This window comes from Phoca vitulina, unplaced genomic scaffold (assembly GCF_004348235.1).
Source record: "Phoca vitulina isolate PV1807 unplaced genomic scaffold, GSC_HSeal_1.0 scaffold7, whole genome shotgun sequence".
Lineage (NCBI taxonomy): Eukaryota > Metazoa > Chordata > Mammalia > Carnivora > Phocidae > Phoca > Phoca vitulina.
The window spans coordinates 57,628,979-57,645,864 of record NW_022589710.1 but is presented as its reverse complement, the minus strand read 5'-3'; the positions used below and the strand labels follow the sequence as shown (position 1 = coordinate 57,645,864).

General features: G+C 46.8%; 1 protein-coding gene across 8 annotated transcripts in view; it reads left to right on the top strand.

The window, feature by feature from the left end:
• The window catches only part of FOXN3 (forkhead box N3), a 386,804-nt gene that overhangs the window by 350,476 nt on the left and 19,442 nt on the right, over nt 1–16,886 (top strand). For 6 of the 8 annotated variants that reach the window (XM_032405758.1, XM_032405756.1, XM_032405757.1 and 3 more), the window contains one exon: nt 8,293–8,358. The exons of 1 other annotated variant lie outside the window; for it this stretch is intronic. In XM_032405758.1, the coding sequence (XP_032261649.1) occupies nt 8,293–8,358 (66 nt within the window). The remainder of the gene's footprint in view (nt 1–8,292; nt 8,359–16,886) is intronic. One more of the 8 variants, XM_032405762.1, reaches the window with a different exon arrangement.

The window sequence follows — 16,886 nt, the reverse complement described above, 5'->3', positions numbered from 1 at the left end:
TAGCTCAAACTTCTATCATAAAGATGATTTTTAAAGTCACCACTTGGAGTCAATCTTTGCTTGAGGTTTTTATTCCCTAAAATCCCATCCGTTGTGAAGGTTGTCCACTGGGCTTTGTGGTGCCACTTCCCCACGCCCCCATGCCCCATCTGTCTGTGTGAACCCCTCAAATGTTTGCATTTCCTACCCATGGTGAATACTGCGTCTTAAGAACCTTTGGCCAGGGGCGCCTGGGTGGCTCAGATGGTTGGGCGTCTGCCTTCGGCTCAGGTCATGATCCCAGGGTCCTGGGATCAAGTCCCACATCAGGCTCCCTGCTCAGCGGGGAGCCTGCCTCTCCCTCTGCCTCTCTCCGTCTCTTATGAATAAATAAATAAAATCTTAAAAAAAAAAAAAAAAAAGAACCTTTGGCCAACAGGGAAGTGAGAGAAATATTCGGGATAAATGATCTCAGTAGATCTACCAGTGCTTCCCTGAGCTGCTACCGTTGAGATCAGAAGCTGCTGTTGGAGATTCCTTGATTGATTTCAACAGTGGCCAAAGAGTGCCACGCCCTACTTCGGTGGTTTCAGAGCCACAAACATGGATATCCTTTCTCTTCGCCTAGGCCTAGGGCCTTTGCAAAAAGGAAAAAAGAAAAAAGCAACAACAAAATAAATTTCATATCCATTTATTTTTGATGTGTACTGTTTGAGATCATTTGATTCAAAAAACCTGCTTTTCTTGACCACAGCACCTGTACATGTAAGCTTAGTACAGGGTTTGTCAACCTCAGCCCTGCTTACATCTTGGACTGGATAATTCTTCATGTGGGGGGCTGTCCTGTACACTATAGGACATTGAGTAGCAGCATCCCTGGGCTCTACCCACGAGATGCCAGGGGTACCCTCCACTCCTGCCCAGTCATGACAATCAAAAATGTCTCCAGACACTGCCGTATGCCCTGGGAAGGAAGAGGTTCAAAACTGTCCATGATGGAGAACCACTTACTTAGTATATGGCATGTGCATAAATGAAATCAGGCAGATCCAGAATCCCCCCCCGCCCCCCGCCCGGAAATGTATACCTTATTGGGATTTTTTTTTTTTTTTTTTTGCTTGCTTGTTTATTTTCATCTATTTCTTGTCTCCTTGGCCCTAAAAGTTATCCCAAGTATTTTTTCTCCATTTTCATGGATTAACCAAATACTTTCGGATGTGTCACTCATGCAGAGTTGCAGAAAGTGGATAAAGATATTTCAAAGCAGAGAGATCTAGTGATGTTACAGGTGATAACAGACTTCTGGGGAGCACGGTCATCCTCAGTGGACTTCTTTGGATGGCATCCATATGCCCTTGATTTGCTACTACTAAAGTAAAGTTGTTCTTCACCTTTCCTACACAACAGACTCCTCTGGTGAATTTTTGCAAAACTCCCTGTGTCATCTGGGGTGGGGCCTGACTTACGGTTTTCTGGAGTTTCCAGGGGATTCCACCGCACATCAAGAGGTTTATGCCCTGGGGCACCTGGCTGGCTCAGTTGGTAGAGCATGCCACTCTTGATCTCAGGGTCATAAGTTCAAGTCCCACATTGGGCCTAGAGCTTACTTAAAAATGAATGATTTTTACAAAAGTGTTAACTTTCTTTAAAAAAAAAAAAATGGAGGCTTATGCCCTGTAATCATCATCATCATCAGCCTCAGACAGCTGTTGGATAAGCCATACATTAATTTGTTCAACAGCTATTTATCTGGCACCCCTATGTTCCAGGTGCTGGGAATACAGGCTGCAGGGGGTGAGTCCTGCAGTAGGGCTCACTTTCTGGTGGAGAATGCAAGAGAATATGAATACTTTGGTGTGTGCACTTGATTGAAGGAGCATCGGGTCCTTCTGTCCCATAATTTCTGTCCATTTGTGTGTCATCTATTGTTTGGTGGTTTCTTATGCTTCTTGAATCTATTTTATTTAATTATATAAAGATCTTTCACCTTCCTGTAAAACAGTTCAGGTATGATGGGGATGTAGCAGGCAGAAATAAACACGTTAGACCTATGGACAATTAAACCATTTCTAAGAGAATCATTGGTTGTAATTCTCAGGCTTCCCATATGGGAATCTGTTATCATTCTGTTAGATCGGTCAGCTCAGTGATGCTAAGGATGGTGCTCACATTTTGCAGCAGTCTAGGGCCACGAACCAGGGGCTTCCACCTGTCCTTTGTGTTCTTAGTTTGTCAGGATAAGGTGGTCTTGGCAGTCACTTCCCTATGACCCCACATCCCAGAGGAAGGAGAGTGAATGCAGACAGCAGCCACACTAGTAATCCACCAGATGCCCACATCAGGCCAGATGGATTGCTCAAAGCAGACCCCGCAGATGCCCAGAATGACAGGTCATGGCTTTCCAGAAACAGTAGGGTATTCCTCCAGCCTTACTAAGAGCGTTCGCTTTCTCCAAAGGCGTTGGAACAAATAACACCATTTGGTAGGTGCTCCTTGGAGTCCATAGTTCTGGCAGCCACTAGCTGGAAAGGGAAGAGGAAGTCGGGGGACTTTAGAGGCAGAGTAACTATGTGGAATGCGGTAAAAAAAAAACCCATCTGTCCCCTCCCAAGTCTGCAGCCACCCCCCACCATTTTAAAAGAAATGAATTCCATCCCAGCAAAATTAAAGTCACCCGTTAATTAGCCGCAGACCCAAGACTTGACCCGAAGAATCCTTGTGCCTTGACCAGTTCTTTTCCCATCACACCCCCAGACAGAAGGCCTCTTCCCACCTCACCTCGACCCCATCCCTGTGCCCCAAAGAAACCCATCTCTACATTTTGGGAAAATGAAGTGCAATATATATCTTTTCATCTAAAAAGCTGAACCATTGATTCTAGAAACTTTGTTACCTACTCCTCTCACTATAGCGTTAATGTAATTGTGTATGTACCTTCACAAGAAGAGGATTTGAAAGCATTTTTGAGATGTGTGGCCTTTTTTTTAGTCTTGTACTGCCGAGAGGAGGCAATGTGATAAGACGACCACATTAAAGACGAAAATCGAAATGGGACACTGGGAACTGGTCCAGAGGAGAAGTAACATTTGTTACTGAAGCATGAGCAGAGGAGGAAATCTTTTTAATCCGGGTTTGAGATTGGCTCCATTTTAAGGATGGTCCTAACTTCACGAAGCATCCATAATGGCATACTTGTTGTACTGAATTAAGCAGTGGTAAATGACTTGGGGTTTCTGTATGAGGATGCTGAATTAGGTACTTTGGGAAGACTCTCCCCTCCAAAAATAAAGAGGGTAATGCTTCTTTATTCTCCTGTACCCCTCACCCCAGTTCCCCAGGGAGGCAACATGTGAAGGATACTCCTGCCGGGTGGATCTTCATTCCTAGAAAGAGTTCCTGACCAAAATATCTTCCTCTTGTGCTGATAAGCTGGATCGAACAATTTGGGGGGAAGAAAACCTCTCTTTTAAGCCCGGAGAGAATCCCGTGCAGTCATCCCACTGCTCACCCTCCCCTGCATCTAGTGCTGGACCTTTTTCCTTCAGAAGCAGCCGTGCTTCCAGAGCAGAAGCAACCCCTCGCCCCCAAACAGTTGCCTCATCTCCTAAAACCCCTCCGGCCAAAAAACTCCACGACCAGTGTCCTTGATCAAAAGTGTCCTATTCAAAAGCTTCCATCAGAAAGCCTCCCTCATGCCTAAAGATGTAAGCCAACACTGACCTCTCCTGACCGTGGAGAAAGGACTCTTTCAGGTGTGCTCACAAAAAATAGCAAGTAGGGGTGAGCCCCAGAGAGGTTGAGGAAGTAAGAGCTGTGAGCAGGCAGAGAAGGGAGGGAATGGGCCACGCTGCATCCTCTGAGGGAGGGGGACGCGGGGAAGGAGAGGGGGTTTGCTGTGCTGAGGCCGTGTCTTCAGGGGCTCAAGTTTGGTAGGGAACAGCAGCGTGCTGGGCACAGGTTCCAGATGTTTCGTCTTTGCTCTCCCAGTAGTCTGCAGCCTAAAGAAAAGAGAATGTCAGTCCAAACAGTGTGGCTTGTTTTTATGCATGAAAAAGTCACCACAGAAAAACTTTAGACAACGTGCACGCATCTGAAAGGTTGCCAAGATGTCTTATCTAGTGAAAACTTGAAGAAAAAAAATGCAGAAAAGTATTTTCCACATAAACCCCTTTTTTAAAGAGTCGGTACGTGTGCATGAGTATAAATACCTCCCATTGGTGAGCTCCCCTAAATGTCTGTATTTGTATAGCCAACTTCTGGACATCTGTAGGAGAAAATGTGAATCTGGGAATGGGTCTGTGGGGAAGACATTTATTTCTCAAATTATATCTACCTCATGTATATTTTAACGCACTACCTTCATATTTTCTTAAAAAGGGAAGAAAACTAAGAAATAATAGGTAGATGAATAAGCATTGTAGCATCTCTTTGGAGAGGAGAGACAGCAGATTGTCAGCTCAAGCACACACAGGACGTCAGGGTGTGGTGAATATAAGGACACGGCAGGTGTTTAGCAGCAGGTCCTAGAGAGCTTTTTCCATAGAAACGTGGCTGACCAAATCTCTCAGGCTGCCTGGTGTTCCCCCAACCCACCTGTAGCCCAGGCAGGTCTTCCTGGTGTTGATCTGTAATAGGAGGTCTGTGCTTCACCAGCCTACTGGATGAAGAAAGTTCTGGTTAGTGAGTTCCATTTTCATTTCCTGTAAATCTGAGTATGGAACCCAGATAATGTTACACTAACGCATGAGACTCAAAACGAAGCTGCTCAGGAGGGAAATCTTTGCAACTTTGGGGTAGGCTAAGATTTCTTAGTTGGGGCAAACAAAACCCAATTGAGTTGTAAAAGAAGTTCATAAATTGGACTTCATAAAAATGTAGAACTCAGCTTATTAAAAGACACTATTAAGAAGCTGAATAGATAAGCCATGGGCTGAGAAAAAAATATATCTCACAAAGGACTTCTATCCAGAATGTTTAAGGAACTTTACAACTTTACAGTTGGGTTAAAGAACCCAATTAAGCAGTGGTCACAAACTTGAACAGAATGTTCACCAAAGAAGATACACCCGTGGCCATTAAGCACATTAAGAGATGCTCAACATCATTTGTCATTAGGGAAATAAAGATTAAAACCACAGTGAATGACCACTACACAGCTGTGAGAATGGGGAAAATTTTAAAAGCTTGACAGTTTCCAGTATTGACAAAAGTGTGGAACAACTGGAATTCTCATACATGGTCCAGCCTCCTTGGAAGAGAGTTCGTTGGTCCCCTGTAAAGTTAAACATGCTCTTCCCAGCAGTTACCCAAGGGAAGTGAAAACATGTTCACCAAAGATAGATGCAGAAGTTCATAGGGGCTTCTATAAGATCTCAAGCTGGAAACAGCCAAAACGTCCATCTATAGGCTCACGGGTAAACAAAGCATAGTTCTGTCCAGACAGCAGAATATGGCTCAATAATGGAAGGAATAAGGAATGAGCTGCTGGTGCCCCATCAGAGAGAGAAAGAAAGCAAACCAGGATTTGCCCCGGGCAAGGGCAGGTAGGACTGCAAGGGGTACAAGGAAACTTTGGGGTGATGGAAATCTGTATCTTGGTTGTGCTGTCTGTCTTCATTCTGGTGATGGTAACCCTGGTATAAAATTCATCAAACTGTACACCCGGGAAGGTGCTCCCTGTGTCTCCCTGGGGACTGGGCAGCCCCTCCGTGGTGTCAGCATGCACACAATGAACATAGAAGGACATTTTCTCAGACCATTACACTACACGTGTTTGCTAATTCCAACTGCCAAGGTGTCAAGAGGAGGGCATTCCATGCCTTGCCTTCCCTTCCATTCTGCCCACAGGGCTGCATGTTTGGGCGTATACCACACAGGAACTGGTCCATGCACAATGAAGAGTAGGGCCGTAGGAATTGATCATGAACGAGAACACGACAAGTCTGGGTGTGGCACCTTCGCTAAATGCCTGGAGACCAGCGGGAGGGCCAGGGTGGCGTGGGAATGTTTGTCTGTGGAGGCCTCAGGCATGGCAGGTCTGGTCTGGTGGAAGGAAGGAAGGATTGGGGGACTTGTCCTAAAAGTCCTGTTTTCACTTAGTTGATGTGTTGATCTGGCTCAGCTGGGATGGGGGAGGTGGTCGTGGTGATGTTTTGTGGGTCTGAAGCACTTTCTTTGTTGCCCCTTAGGTTCTGCGAAATTCATGTGGGTGTTGATGGTGCTCTTTTCTTTTGAAGGTTCTCCTTCTCTTCCTTCTTTCTCCTTTCTTTCCTTATGTCTGTCTATGGCCCTTTGCACCTTCCTCCTATGGTCCCGTGTGTTTTTGAAGAATAAAGAACCACTTTGTTTCATTTTCTGGGGAAATAAATAGGAAAAGACTCCTGATTTTTTTTTTTTTTTTTTTTTTTAACCTATATTTCCTCTTGTTCTATCCCCATCGAACCTCCTGGTGGTTGAGGGAAAGTCTGGGTAAGAGTCACTTGGGGAGGCGGGGGCCATGCAGCCAGGCCAACCCTGGGTTGCCCACCATACTTATGTTCTTGAAGACGGTAAGGAACCTTTGCTCTGCCGAGAGCCAGGTGTGTTTTCTCAGTCCTGAGAGGGGAAGGGGGTCTTTCCAAAAAGAGGGAGTGGGAGAAGGCCTCAGTCCCTCCACAGCATCTTCCAGAAGCTATGAGCCCTGCTTCTTAGCCACAGGCCGTGTGGGGGACAAAGGCACAGGAATAGCAGGAACCCTGGGAGCCGTGAGAGGGGCCTTAAGTCTTTCAGTTCAACTAACATGTATATATATATTTTAATATCAGTGGGGAGCGATGACTGTTTTAGGAATTTCACCCCAGGAGTTGCCAAATAAGTTAATTTACCTGTTTCTCACACAATATACTATTAAAACAAACCTTCACTCCATCATTGAGTGTAAGTAACGGACCTCCTGCAGGCAAAATCGAAAAAGGCCTGTGGAGTAAAGTTCCTCCCCCCACCCCCATCACCTGTTTTTGAGACATTGTCTTCTAGAACAAGCATCATCCTTATTATTAATTGCTTGTGGGGCTTTATACTGCATCACGTTACTCCCTTGGAATTAAACTGCACATATAAAGTATGAAAAATGTACTTTTTTAAACAGTAAAAAAGTCATTTCCTCGCGTAATACCCAAAGTAAAGTGCCATGGAGCCATTAGTAGTAAATTGAATTTTTTGGTATGTAATTTGTACAAAAAGTGACAAGTGTGAGCCCCCCTGTCCCCCCATCATTAGTCACTGGGTTTAGCGGACACCGAGGTAGTAGTCTGCAAGGGCGGGCATTTTGATGTCGACTTCAATTGCACACTTCATTTATTTGGACGGGGCACAGGCGGCAGCTTCTGTCACGAAGCAGCACCGCACTATTAGCGAATTTCGCCCCGGGGCAGCTGGGACGCCGCGCTGGGGCAGATGTTCTTTTCAGCCTATTCAGTGACCATTCTTGGGGGTTGTTTACTGTTGCCATGGCAACTCTCATTTCCATGGCAGCGGCACTGCTGTTTCTCAGAGGAAAATGAATTTAGTTATAAAAGGATAATATTTTTCTCTGTCTCTATATAACCTGCCATCTGTCAACTCGTGGATCAGTAAGGATTCAGAAACCTATTAAGAATTAGAGCAACAGAGTGAGGAGTATTTTTTTTTTTTTTGGTCCCATATTAAAAGCAGTAATAGATGTGAAAGCCAACATTGTGCCCTCGACATCGTAACTTTAATTTTTTCTTTATATTTTAAGTGCTTTTTTTTTTTTTTTTAATGCCTTCACCACCTCTACCACCACTATGCGCGCACACACAGTCTCGGAAAACATAATTTACATTCTGCTGACAGATGGAAATACCCCGACGTCTTGTGTGTATCTTACTAGATGCAGGTATATTTAGGGCTGTCTCTTGTTGGTGCTGTGAGCTTCCCCAGTTCATCAAAGATTCCTAGAGCTAAACTTCCTGTTGTCACCCCACTCCCCTACTCCCAGGGGAGCAAGCACGGGGCTGCCCAGGTCAGCAGCTTATCAGGAACATACAGTGCCAGTTACGAAATTAGCAAAATGAGGAGGGACCATGCTTTGTCTGAAAAACTTACCAACCTGCCCCTTAAATCTCATTCTAGAATACCTTTCTTCCTCCCAAATCCAAATGGGAAGAAAGTCACCTTTGGGATTAGCTCATCTGGTTCCTGGATTTTTTTTTTTTTTTTCTCTGTTGCTTTCATAAACTGTGACTTGCAGGGGGAAACACACACACACCGGCCCCGTTGTAAATAATGTTGTTTATTGGTTGATTTTTCCAGATCCTGACATTGACGCTGCTGGTGCCATGATGCTTTTGAATGCTCTCCCTGAGATACAAGCAGGTTGTGAGTAGATATGTCTATAGCCTACGGCACCATAGTTCGTGAACTTAACCTTCTCACTTATATACCGGGCCATAGGAAGAACTAATGCTCAAGTAGAACTTCCCTGGTAGAATTACTTTAAAACTACGTCAGTGCACAATTACATGCATATGCATACAAACATGCAGCCATGCATATGTGTGAATGAATGCATAGGTGTGTTTCCAAGATGACAAAGGTTTTCTGTAATCTTAGGGCTTAAGACTTGGGAGGAAGGGAAGCAGAACCCATAATGAGTCCCAGTGGAGAGAACTTGATTTCTCCTGCACTAGTAGTTCCTGTGAGTTGGTAGTTTCTGCTAGACAAGGCTATATGGGGCCAGCTTAACAGTTTCTAGAAATTTCTTTCCCTTCTGGGACCTCATTAATAGCAGGCTACCATTTTATAGCTAGAGAAGAGAGCTGGCAAGGTGGGTGTGCAGGAGCTCAGAGTGGCCTTGAAATGGACCATGGGTGCCCCCAGGTGTCCTCCCCACCAGCCTTCCACGCTGTCATAGAGAAGGGCAGGCTTCACTTAGCTAAGCAGGGCTCCTGTCTTCACCTTCTGTTGGCCATTGAGCAATGTCAAGCTTGAGACCGCGTTCTTCCTCCCTTGAACTTCTCTTCTATCCACCGCCTCACGTTTTTTTCCCACCTCTGGAGCTAGATTACCGTGATTTTAGAAAGGTCTTCTTCCCGAGTGATGACTTTAAATGGAGAGATCTGTCCCCTCGTCCTACTGACTTGAATCTAGTTCCTCTACATTCCGCACTTCACCCCCAGCCAGAACCCCGTTGGCAGATGGCCAGCTCACTTGCCAGGGTCTGCTCAGGACCTCGCTGCATCGCAGCCTTCCGTTGACGAACGCACTGGTCGGAGATGATAACGTGACACGGCAGACCCCACCACGACACCCTCCAGGGGCTGGTGCCTGCCTGGCTCATTCCTAGGGCTGGGTCTTCAGCTCATTGCGGCCTCTGGCTCCCTGAGGGCTGCATGGCCTCCTGAGTCAGGGAAATCCCTCATGTTGGAGAACATCCGTTCTTGGGTGCTTTTGTGAATAGCAGACTGATGTGGAATTCCACAGCATCCTTCATAGCCCTCCGTGGGTCACAGCCTTCCCCAGAGCTTTAGGAAATTTGACTCTATCCTTTGTCCTTCCTTCTTTTAAAAGACCCAAGAGATGCGGCCACACATTCTCAGGAGAGACTCATCCCTCTGGCAGGGGCTACCATTACCTGCTCCAAAAGGTGCCAAGTTCCTGTTCTTTCTCCTGATCTAAACTCAGATTACCAGCAATTGAAGTGTTAGGTTGCCCACCCCGCCGAAAAGCACACACCACTGCTAAGTGCTGGTATAACTAGTACAGTCCAGTAACTAGCAGTTACCCTGTGATGTGGGTTTTGTTTTTTTTTAATTTATTTGAGAGAGAGAGAGAGAGAGCACATGAGAGGGGGGAGGGTCAGAGGGAGAAGCAGACTCCCTGCTGAGCGGGGAGCCCGATGCGGGACTCGATCCCAGGACTCCAGGATCATGACCTGAGCCGAAGGCAGTCGCTTAACCAACTGAGCCACCCAGGCGCCCTGTGATGTGGTTTTTAAATGATGTTTGAAGTGACAGAGAAATTCAAAACAAAACAAAACAAAAAACTCTGTTCTCAGATGACATGACAGGAAGAGTACAGACCAGATTGTAACCAAGTTATGGTCTGAAAGGGCATCCAAAATCAGGCTGCATAACTTGTCATGAGGAAAGCATACTTTTTTCATCAGAGCTGTGCAAGATTCAGCAGCATCTTCCTTAGCTCCTGGCCACTGTACACAGTGATCATTGGCTTCGAGAGATGCTTTTGATGAACCAGAATAATGGAGTTAAGAGAGAAAGAGGCAGGGGGATTGGTCATTAAGGGATTCCCAGCAGCTCCCATAAAAGCCCATTATTACTGAATTCTTGAGCACAGGTAGAAGAGAAACAGGATTGATCTTGATTAGTTGACAAATTAATGGTTTTTAATGTTCTCGTGGCTAAATGAACTTCTCCCCACTCCCTCACTATAACACTCAGACTATAAATAATTATTTTTTCAAGGTATCCGTAGTCTTACTTAACATGAAAATACTGAACTCGAGTTTTGAAAGCTCAGTGTTTATGTGTTGAAGCTATAGGGTCGTTTTTAGAGGTCTTTCTTCCCACCTTGGTCTTAACCACTGTTAGAAATCCAGCCTCAGCCTTCGTGAAGGTGCCACGCCAAGAAGGGGGCTCCAGGTCCTTACAGGAAGGAAGGAACCAGGAGGCCCCCAAAAGTCATGGAAGGAGAGGCCCATTGGCAGGAGCAGCCAAGAAATTGATATTAAGACAGGGGAGAGGGTAGGAGCACCATCTTTGTATTCACCTTCCTGTTTGGCCCCAGTCTCTAGTAAAATCCCCAAGTGGTCCAGCTAGAGCCTGGTCAACAGGCCAGAGTAAAGCCCCTGAAAATGGGACTAGGACTGCAGGAAGGAAGTGAACCTGGATTGAGTGTCCGCTGTGTGCACTTGGGAAGCCAGGCAGCCAGCTGCTGGTCAGCCTCCTGGTAAACCAGTCGGAGGTGTGTGTCTCCACGCCCCGGGGCCTTGGTCTTCTCTTAGCATTTCTTGGCTTCACTCTTCCCCTCCCTCCCCTTGTTTTCATTTTACTTGTGTCATGTTTCTTTTCCTGAGATTCGGTGAGTGCCTTGTGTGGCCGCCATCCACCTGCCTTGGCAGCTTCGCCCGAGGCCTGGAAAAAGTAGGTGATTCCTCACCCAAAAGGTTCCGAGGCAGCAGGCCCCAGCCGCAGTGCTGGGGGATGGGCGGCCCGCCTGGTGGTGTTGGTGTGCATTTGTCCCGGTGTGTGTGTGTGTGTGTGTGTGTGTGTGTGTGTGCAGCCCCCGGCTGGGCTGAGCCGAGCTCTGTTGACAGAGTCTCCTTGTATCCTGCCATTTATACTCCCTCGTTTTCCCCTCTGGGGCTGTGCGATGCCCTGTCTGAACCGAGGCCACCAGCCTAGTCTGTCTGCCGTGGTCATTTCCAGCCGTAAGAGGCTGGCCCGGGTGGCTTGAAAGGCTCTTCCTTTGCCATCGACCTCCGTAGCCGCTCCAATTAAGGTTACCAGATGGTAGCCACTTAGATGGTTTCCTCTCATCCTCCCGGGGCCCAGCCTCTGCAAAGCTAGCTCGGGGCTGGCAGACCAGCCACCATCCACAAGCTGAGTAGATCGTACAAAGGAAGCTCCTCAAGAAGCTGGTGAGAATTCCAGTCAGCCAAGCCCCTTTATCTTTGAGGGGTCCCACACTGCCCCATGGCAGCTCAGCTCCCCACCCCCCGGCCCTGTGTATTGCTTGAGCTGGACTCCCTGTGGGTCCCCTCAGCCTCCCCTGGTGACCTGATGCTTCACTTTCGATGAGGCAGCTGTGTGCATCTAATCCAAACCACAGGCTTCAATGTTTTGTCCCCTCTCCCAGCAGCACCAGTGATGATGTTCCCTTTCCCAGACTTTGCCACTTTGCAGCATGGGGAACATTCTACAAGATGTGCCATTCTGTCTTGCATGCGCTCTAGGACGCTACTTCCAGAAAAACAGCACAGGACATTGCTGCCTCCTTATCTCTTGAACTTTGGATTATGCTCCTAGTCCCATCCACCTACTCTCCCCGCCCCACCCCGTCCTCCCATAAAAGTGGCTACGGAGACTTAATTCCAGCTTCTAGAGTCTACTTAAGTACCTGCTTTGCAGTTCCCCTTTGACAAGCGCTGGGAGTCATCTTTAACCCCAATGGGGGGATTGTTAATGAAGTCAGATCACCATTACACATCTTCAAAGGCTTATATAATCCCTAGTTGGAATGTTCCCAGAGAGGAACTCTGATCATAAACAAAACAACAAAATGGGACAGCAGGTGGGAGGATGGAGGTGGCATTCTGCACCCTGCCTCGAAGTGGGATATGTATCCAACACGCCAGGCACTGGAGAAGAAAGGCAACTGGCACGTAGGCTCCCCCATTCCAGCCCCCTCCCCAGCATCCTTCCAAGTAAGCAGGTGGAAAGGCCGACTTTGGGAAAGGGAAGGATTATCGGAATCACTTGCTGCTCAGCTTATGGCCTCTGGTAGCGTTAGCCAGGGCTGCCCTCCAAAGGCAGCAGTAGGAGCTCAGAGGTTAATTTTAGAAGCTGTGAAAATCAAGGAAGCTGAGCATCAGGAGGGAAGCTGAGGAAACTGGGGTGGGGAAGTGCTGAGGGTGGTGGAGCCCGGAGGGAAGTTTGTCTTGTGCCATCGACATTTTTTTAGGTTCTCAAGGTGATCGCATTTAGATCCTGGTGAGCAGTGCTGCCTGACTCAACTCTGTGTGTGTTCCTGTCTTCCTGGTTAAAAATAAGGAAGTTTAGAGTTGCTCTGTGGCATAAGAGAAAGTGGTCGATCAGCAAGAACTGGGCGCTCTGTGGCTCCTGTCCTCGGCCCCTCATCCCAGCAAATCGAGAATTTCAGACGTGTGTCTTCTTGCGGATAAAAGCTGAACATTGACTTGATCTAACAGAACAGGATGGTGCTGGAGGCCTATGCCTTTTGCAGTGAGAGCACAGACATGTCCAGTTTCTCACTACATACAGCCCTTCCCAGCTGGAGCCGAGGTACCAATCTCAGTGCATTGGGAGGGGTAGGCTGGTTGTAAAGGGGTTGGTCTGTAGGTGTTCTGGTCTACCCTGAGGGTGATACAGAGGCAGAGGAAGGCAAAGAGAGGCATGCTGACAGGAAAAGGGCTGAGGAATGCATTCATGCTCCTTCGGAGTCCTCCACATCCAAGACTAGTTAAATATGGACCTCGGAATGCTTTTCGCGGACATTTTAGACTGGCTGTGATTCGTTTCTCAAGCCTCGTTCCTGACGCTTGGGGATGGAGACAGGAAGGAGGAAAGATGGGAGAATAGTTAAGTGTCACAGCTGGCTTCTGGCAGCCCGTGAGCAAATACGAACACATCGCCATCCCAACATGGAGAGTGTTGCCAGTGAGGAGGGCTGGGAAGTGCCAGGGTTGGCAGAAGCAGCATTCAGTTGCAGCTCATTTGAGAGCAAACTCCAGGAGTCAGGAGAAGAGCCTAGTTTATGTGCCAGGAGTCTTGGTTCAGGAGGTTCAGGAAATAGCTCGGGGAAAGCCTTCTAATGCTGCGGGATAGCTTTGTCCATGAGATTCTCTTTGAAGTGAATACACTTCATTAATCAGGAAGATGTTTTAGGGGGTGAATGCAGAGTTGGGGAGAACTACAAAAAGCATAAAAGGCTGGAAGAACTTCCCCCTGTTTTGACGCACCATCCCCCCCCCCCCCAACAGGTCCTGTTCCTTACAGATATTTGGTAAGAAGATGCTAGAGAGATGGGATGCGATGGTGGAGGGATGAACGAGATGGTGATGATGAGCTTACAGAATGGACCAATTTACATCGGTCTTCCTATTTAATACTCAAAACAATCCTAGGAGCTGTGGGAAACTGAGGCACAGGAAGGTTAAGGCACTTGTCCAAAGCTGCAGAGCTAGTGGTGGGACAAGACTTTGGCGGGGACGGAGGCCATGTTGCCCCGGGCTTGTACTCTTATCCACTGCAGAACACTTCTTCCCTGGAGGCCTAAATGAGGTGAGGCGCATCAATGGACCCTGGTCTCCAGGCTGTGCGCACCAAGGACTGATTTCCTTTCTTTGTTCCGCTCCCTGTTGGCCATGCCCCTGGGGCTTAAAGGTTCTAGGTGCTTGGGCAGAGGACTCTGGGCTTGGGGCAATCACCTTGGGGTTGCTTTTCTCCTTTGATTGGCAGATGACTCACTGACCATGCCAGGTCCAGAGAACCTGTGCTCTAGGACTCCCATCTGCTGTCTTCACTTTCCAGGGCACCCCAGTCTTTGTCCCAAGATTTTAGGTGTTTTAGGCATTCCCCACCCCCACCCCTGCCCCGCCAGGGGCGACTGACACGATTTGCACGATGGGAGCAGAAGTGCCGTTAAGAGCAGCCATTGCTCCTCCAGCTGCACTCTGTGACCAGGAAGACGGCTAAGTTCTTCCAGCACGGTTCGGGTTTGTCTCCCTCAGTCCTTACGGACTTTTGGCTTGCCTGGAATGGAGACAGCACAGGTGGCCTCAGGATGCTCTGAGGATGTTGGTGGTGATATTGATGACTAAGATGTATTTAAACAGTAGTGCCTTTATTAACTCAGTTAAATCTCCACTCTTTGAGCTAAATCCCATTTCTGTCCCCATCCTCTTACTGAAGTGGCTCGCTCAGGCGACATAGGCAGTAAATGACAGAGATGGAACACAGACTCAGGGCCTTCCAGCACCAGAGTCTGGCTCTCAGCCATTACACTCTGGACCACTTCCCTGCTCAGAACCCTTTAATGGTTTTCCCAGTACCCATGGGGCGAAGCCCAAAAGCACCTCATTCCTGCAGGGGATCATATGCTTCAGCAAAATTTCTTTTTGTTCTTGCGCATGTTGTGGTTATTATTACTTCCAGGCCTTGTGTGTGCCATTCCTCTGCCTCTTAACGCCAACTTCGATGGCACTTTCTACAGGAAGCCTTCCCAGGGACCCTTTACTTCAGGTCAGGTGTCTCCATCCTTCCGTGTCTAGAGACCCCCTGCCCCAGCACTTACTATAGTATATTTCCCTTGTCACTTTAATTCTCTCTCTGTCCCGCTTAACTGTGGCAACCCCCTGTCCCCTTCATCTAATACCTAAGCAGGTACTTGGTATGTTAGTCTGTTAATCGATACAATCAGTATATGGGACTATAATAGTTCTGCTGGCGAGAATTATAACTGTGGTATCGATTTTAAATTTTTAAGTTATTTTAACAAGTAGTCGTTTCTATCAGATTTGCCTGCTGTTCTGGATGAGATCCCTAGTAACCGATGTCTTCAACAGTATTATCAGAATTTAACTGAGCCTGTGGCTGTCGGGCCATTTCAAAGAGACTACCATACGGCAAAATAACTGAAAAACCCTTTGCCACAATCCCCAAAACAGACAAACCAAAAACCTCTCTTTTCAAACAACCCGAAGCACCTGTCTACAAACTCCGGAGTTCTCCTGATTTTTGCGTGTCTGTCCTGGGGAATTATGGGCATTTTTCCTCCTGTGTTTTTCTTTTAAAAGTTTTATAATTTTAGTTCCTGTGTTTATGTCCATGATCCGTTTCTAATTAACTTTCATGTATGGCATGAGGTAAGGACCAAGGTTCATTTCTTCCCAAATGGATCTCCAGTTGTTCTAACTCTGTTTCCCCCATTGTGTTGTCTTGATACTTCCACCAAAAATCAAGTTGGCCATGTATTTGTGGGTATATTTCTGAATTCTGTGTTCTTCCTGATCTGTATATCTCTACTGACACTAATCCCACTCTTGTCTCGTAGCTCTATAGGAAATCTTGAAATCAGTAATGTAAGTCAGTTAATATAAATTTTAGGTACTCTTCCTTAGAACTTATCAACTAAGCAAAATAGGATACTTACCCAGAGTATCACATTATACAGGTTTCATGCTTCTAAGATAGTTGGTAAGTCTCCTGTCTCAGATGATCTGCTGTCTGAAATCAGGCTGAGAGTAAGGGACACGGGTTAAGAGTTTCTGATCTAGTTCAGCCTCCTGTCACAGTTAAATATGGTATGAGAATGGGAAGATTCTGGACCACTGGACTGCATTGGCAGTACTGACTTTGGGCACTGGTTTTAATTCTGTCTCCCATCCACCTTTTAGAAAACCCAGTGGCAAGGGCTTTACACAGACCTAGAAAAAAAGGTAGCAAAAATATTAGCAAGAGCCACAGAATTCTCGAGGAATCAGTCTATATAACATTATCCTATATTCAGGAGTGGACATTCATCCTATATGAGGGACCTCTTGTTAAAGGTTTGGAATATTTATGTAAACATGCTCTTAGAAGCCTAAAATTTACAGGATAGAAAGTAATGTTGGGGCGCCTGGGTGGCTCAGTCATTAAGCGTCTGCCTTCGGCTCAGGTCATGATCCCAGGGTCCTGGGATCGAGCCCCACATCGGGCTTCCTGCTTGCCGGGAAGTCTGCTTCTCCCTCTCCCACTCCCTCTGCTTGTGTTCCTGCTCTCGCTATCTCTCTCTGTCAAATAAAATAAAATAAATAAATAAATAAAAGAAAGTCATGTTTGTGTTTTGTAGAGAGTATTCTACTCAATATGGACGTTAAAAACTTAATATCCAGAAGGGTTTTCATTTTTGAATGTATAATTTTCTGGAGCCTTTTTGGTATGGCATTTGTTTGAGAAAGCCTGATTTATCCACCTTGCCTCTGGATGAGACTGTGGGGGGGCTGTATGAACACAGCCAGAGTGGCGGGCTGTATGAACACAGCCAGAGCTCGGGGGACTCAGGATGCTGTTCAGAGAAGGAAGAAGAGATTTCGGTAACTTGCATAAAGTCACACAAGAGGAATTAAGATTAAAGCTAAGACTCCAAGCCCCGCATCAGGGCTC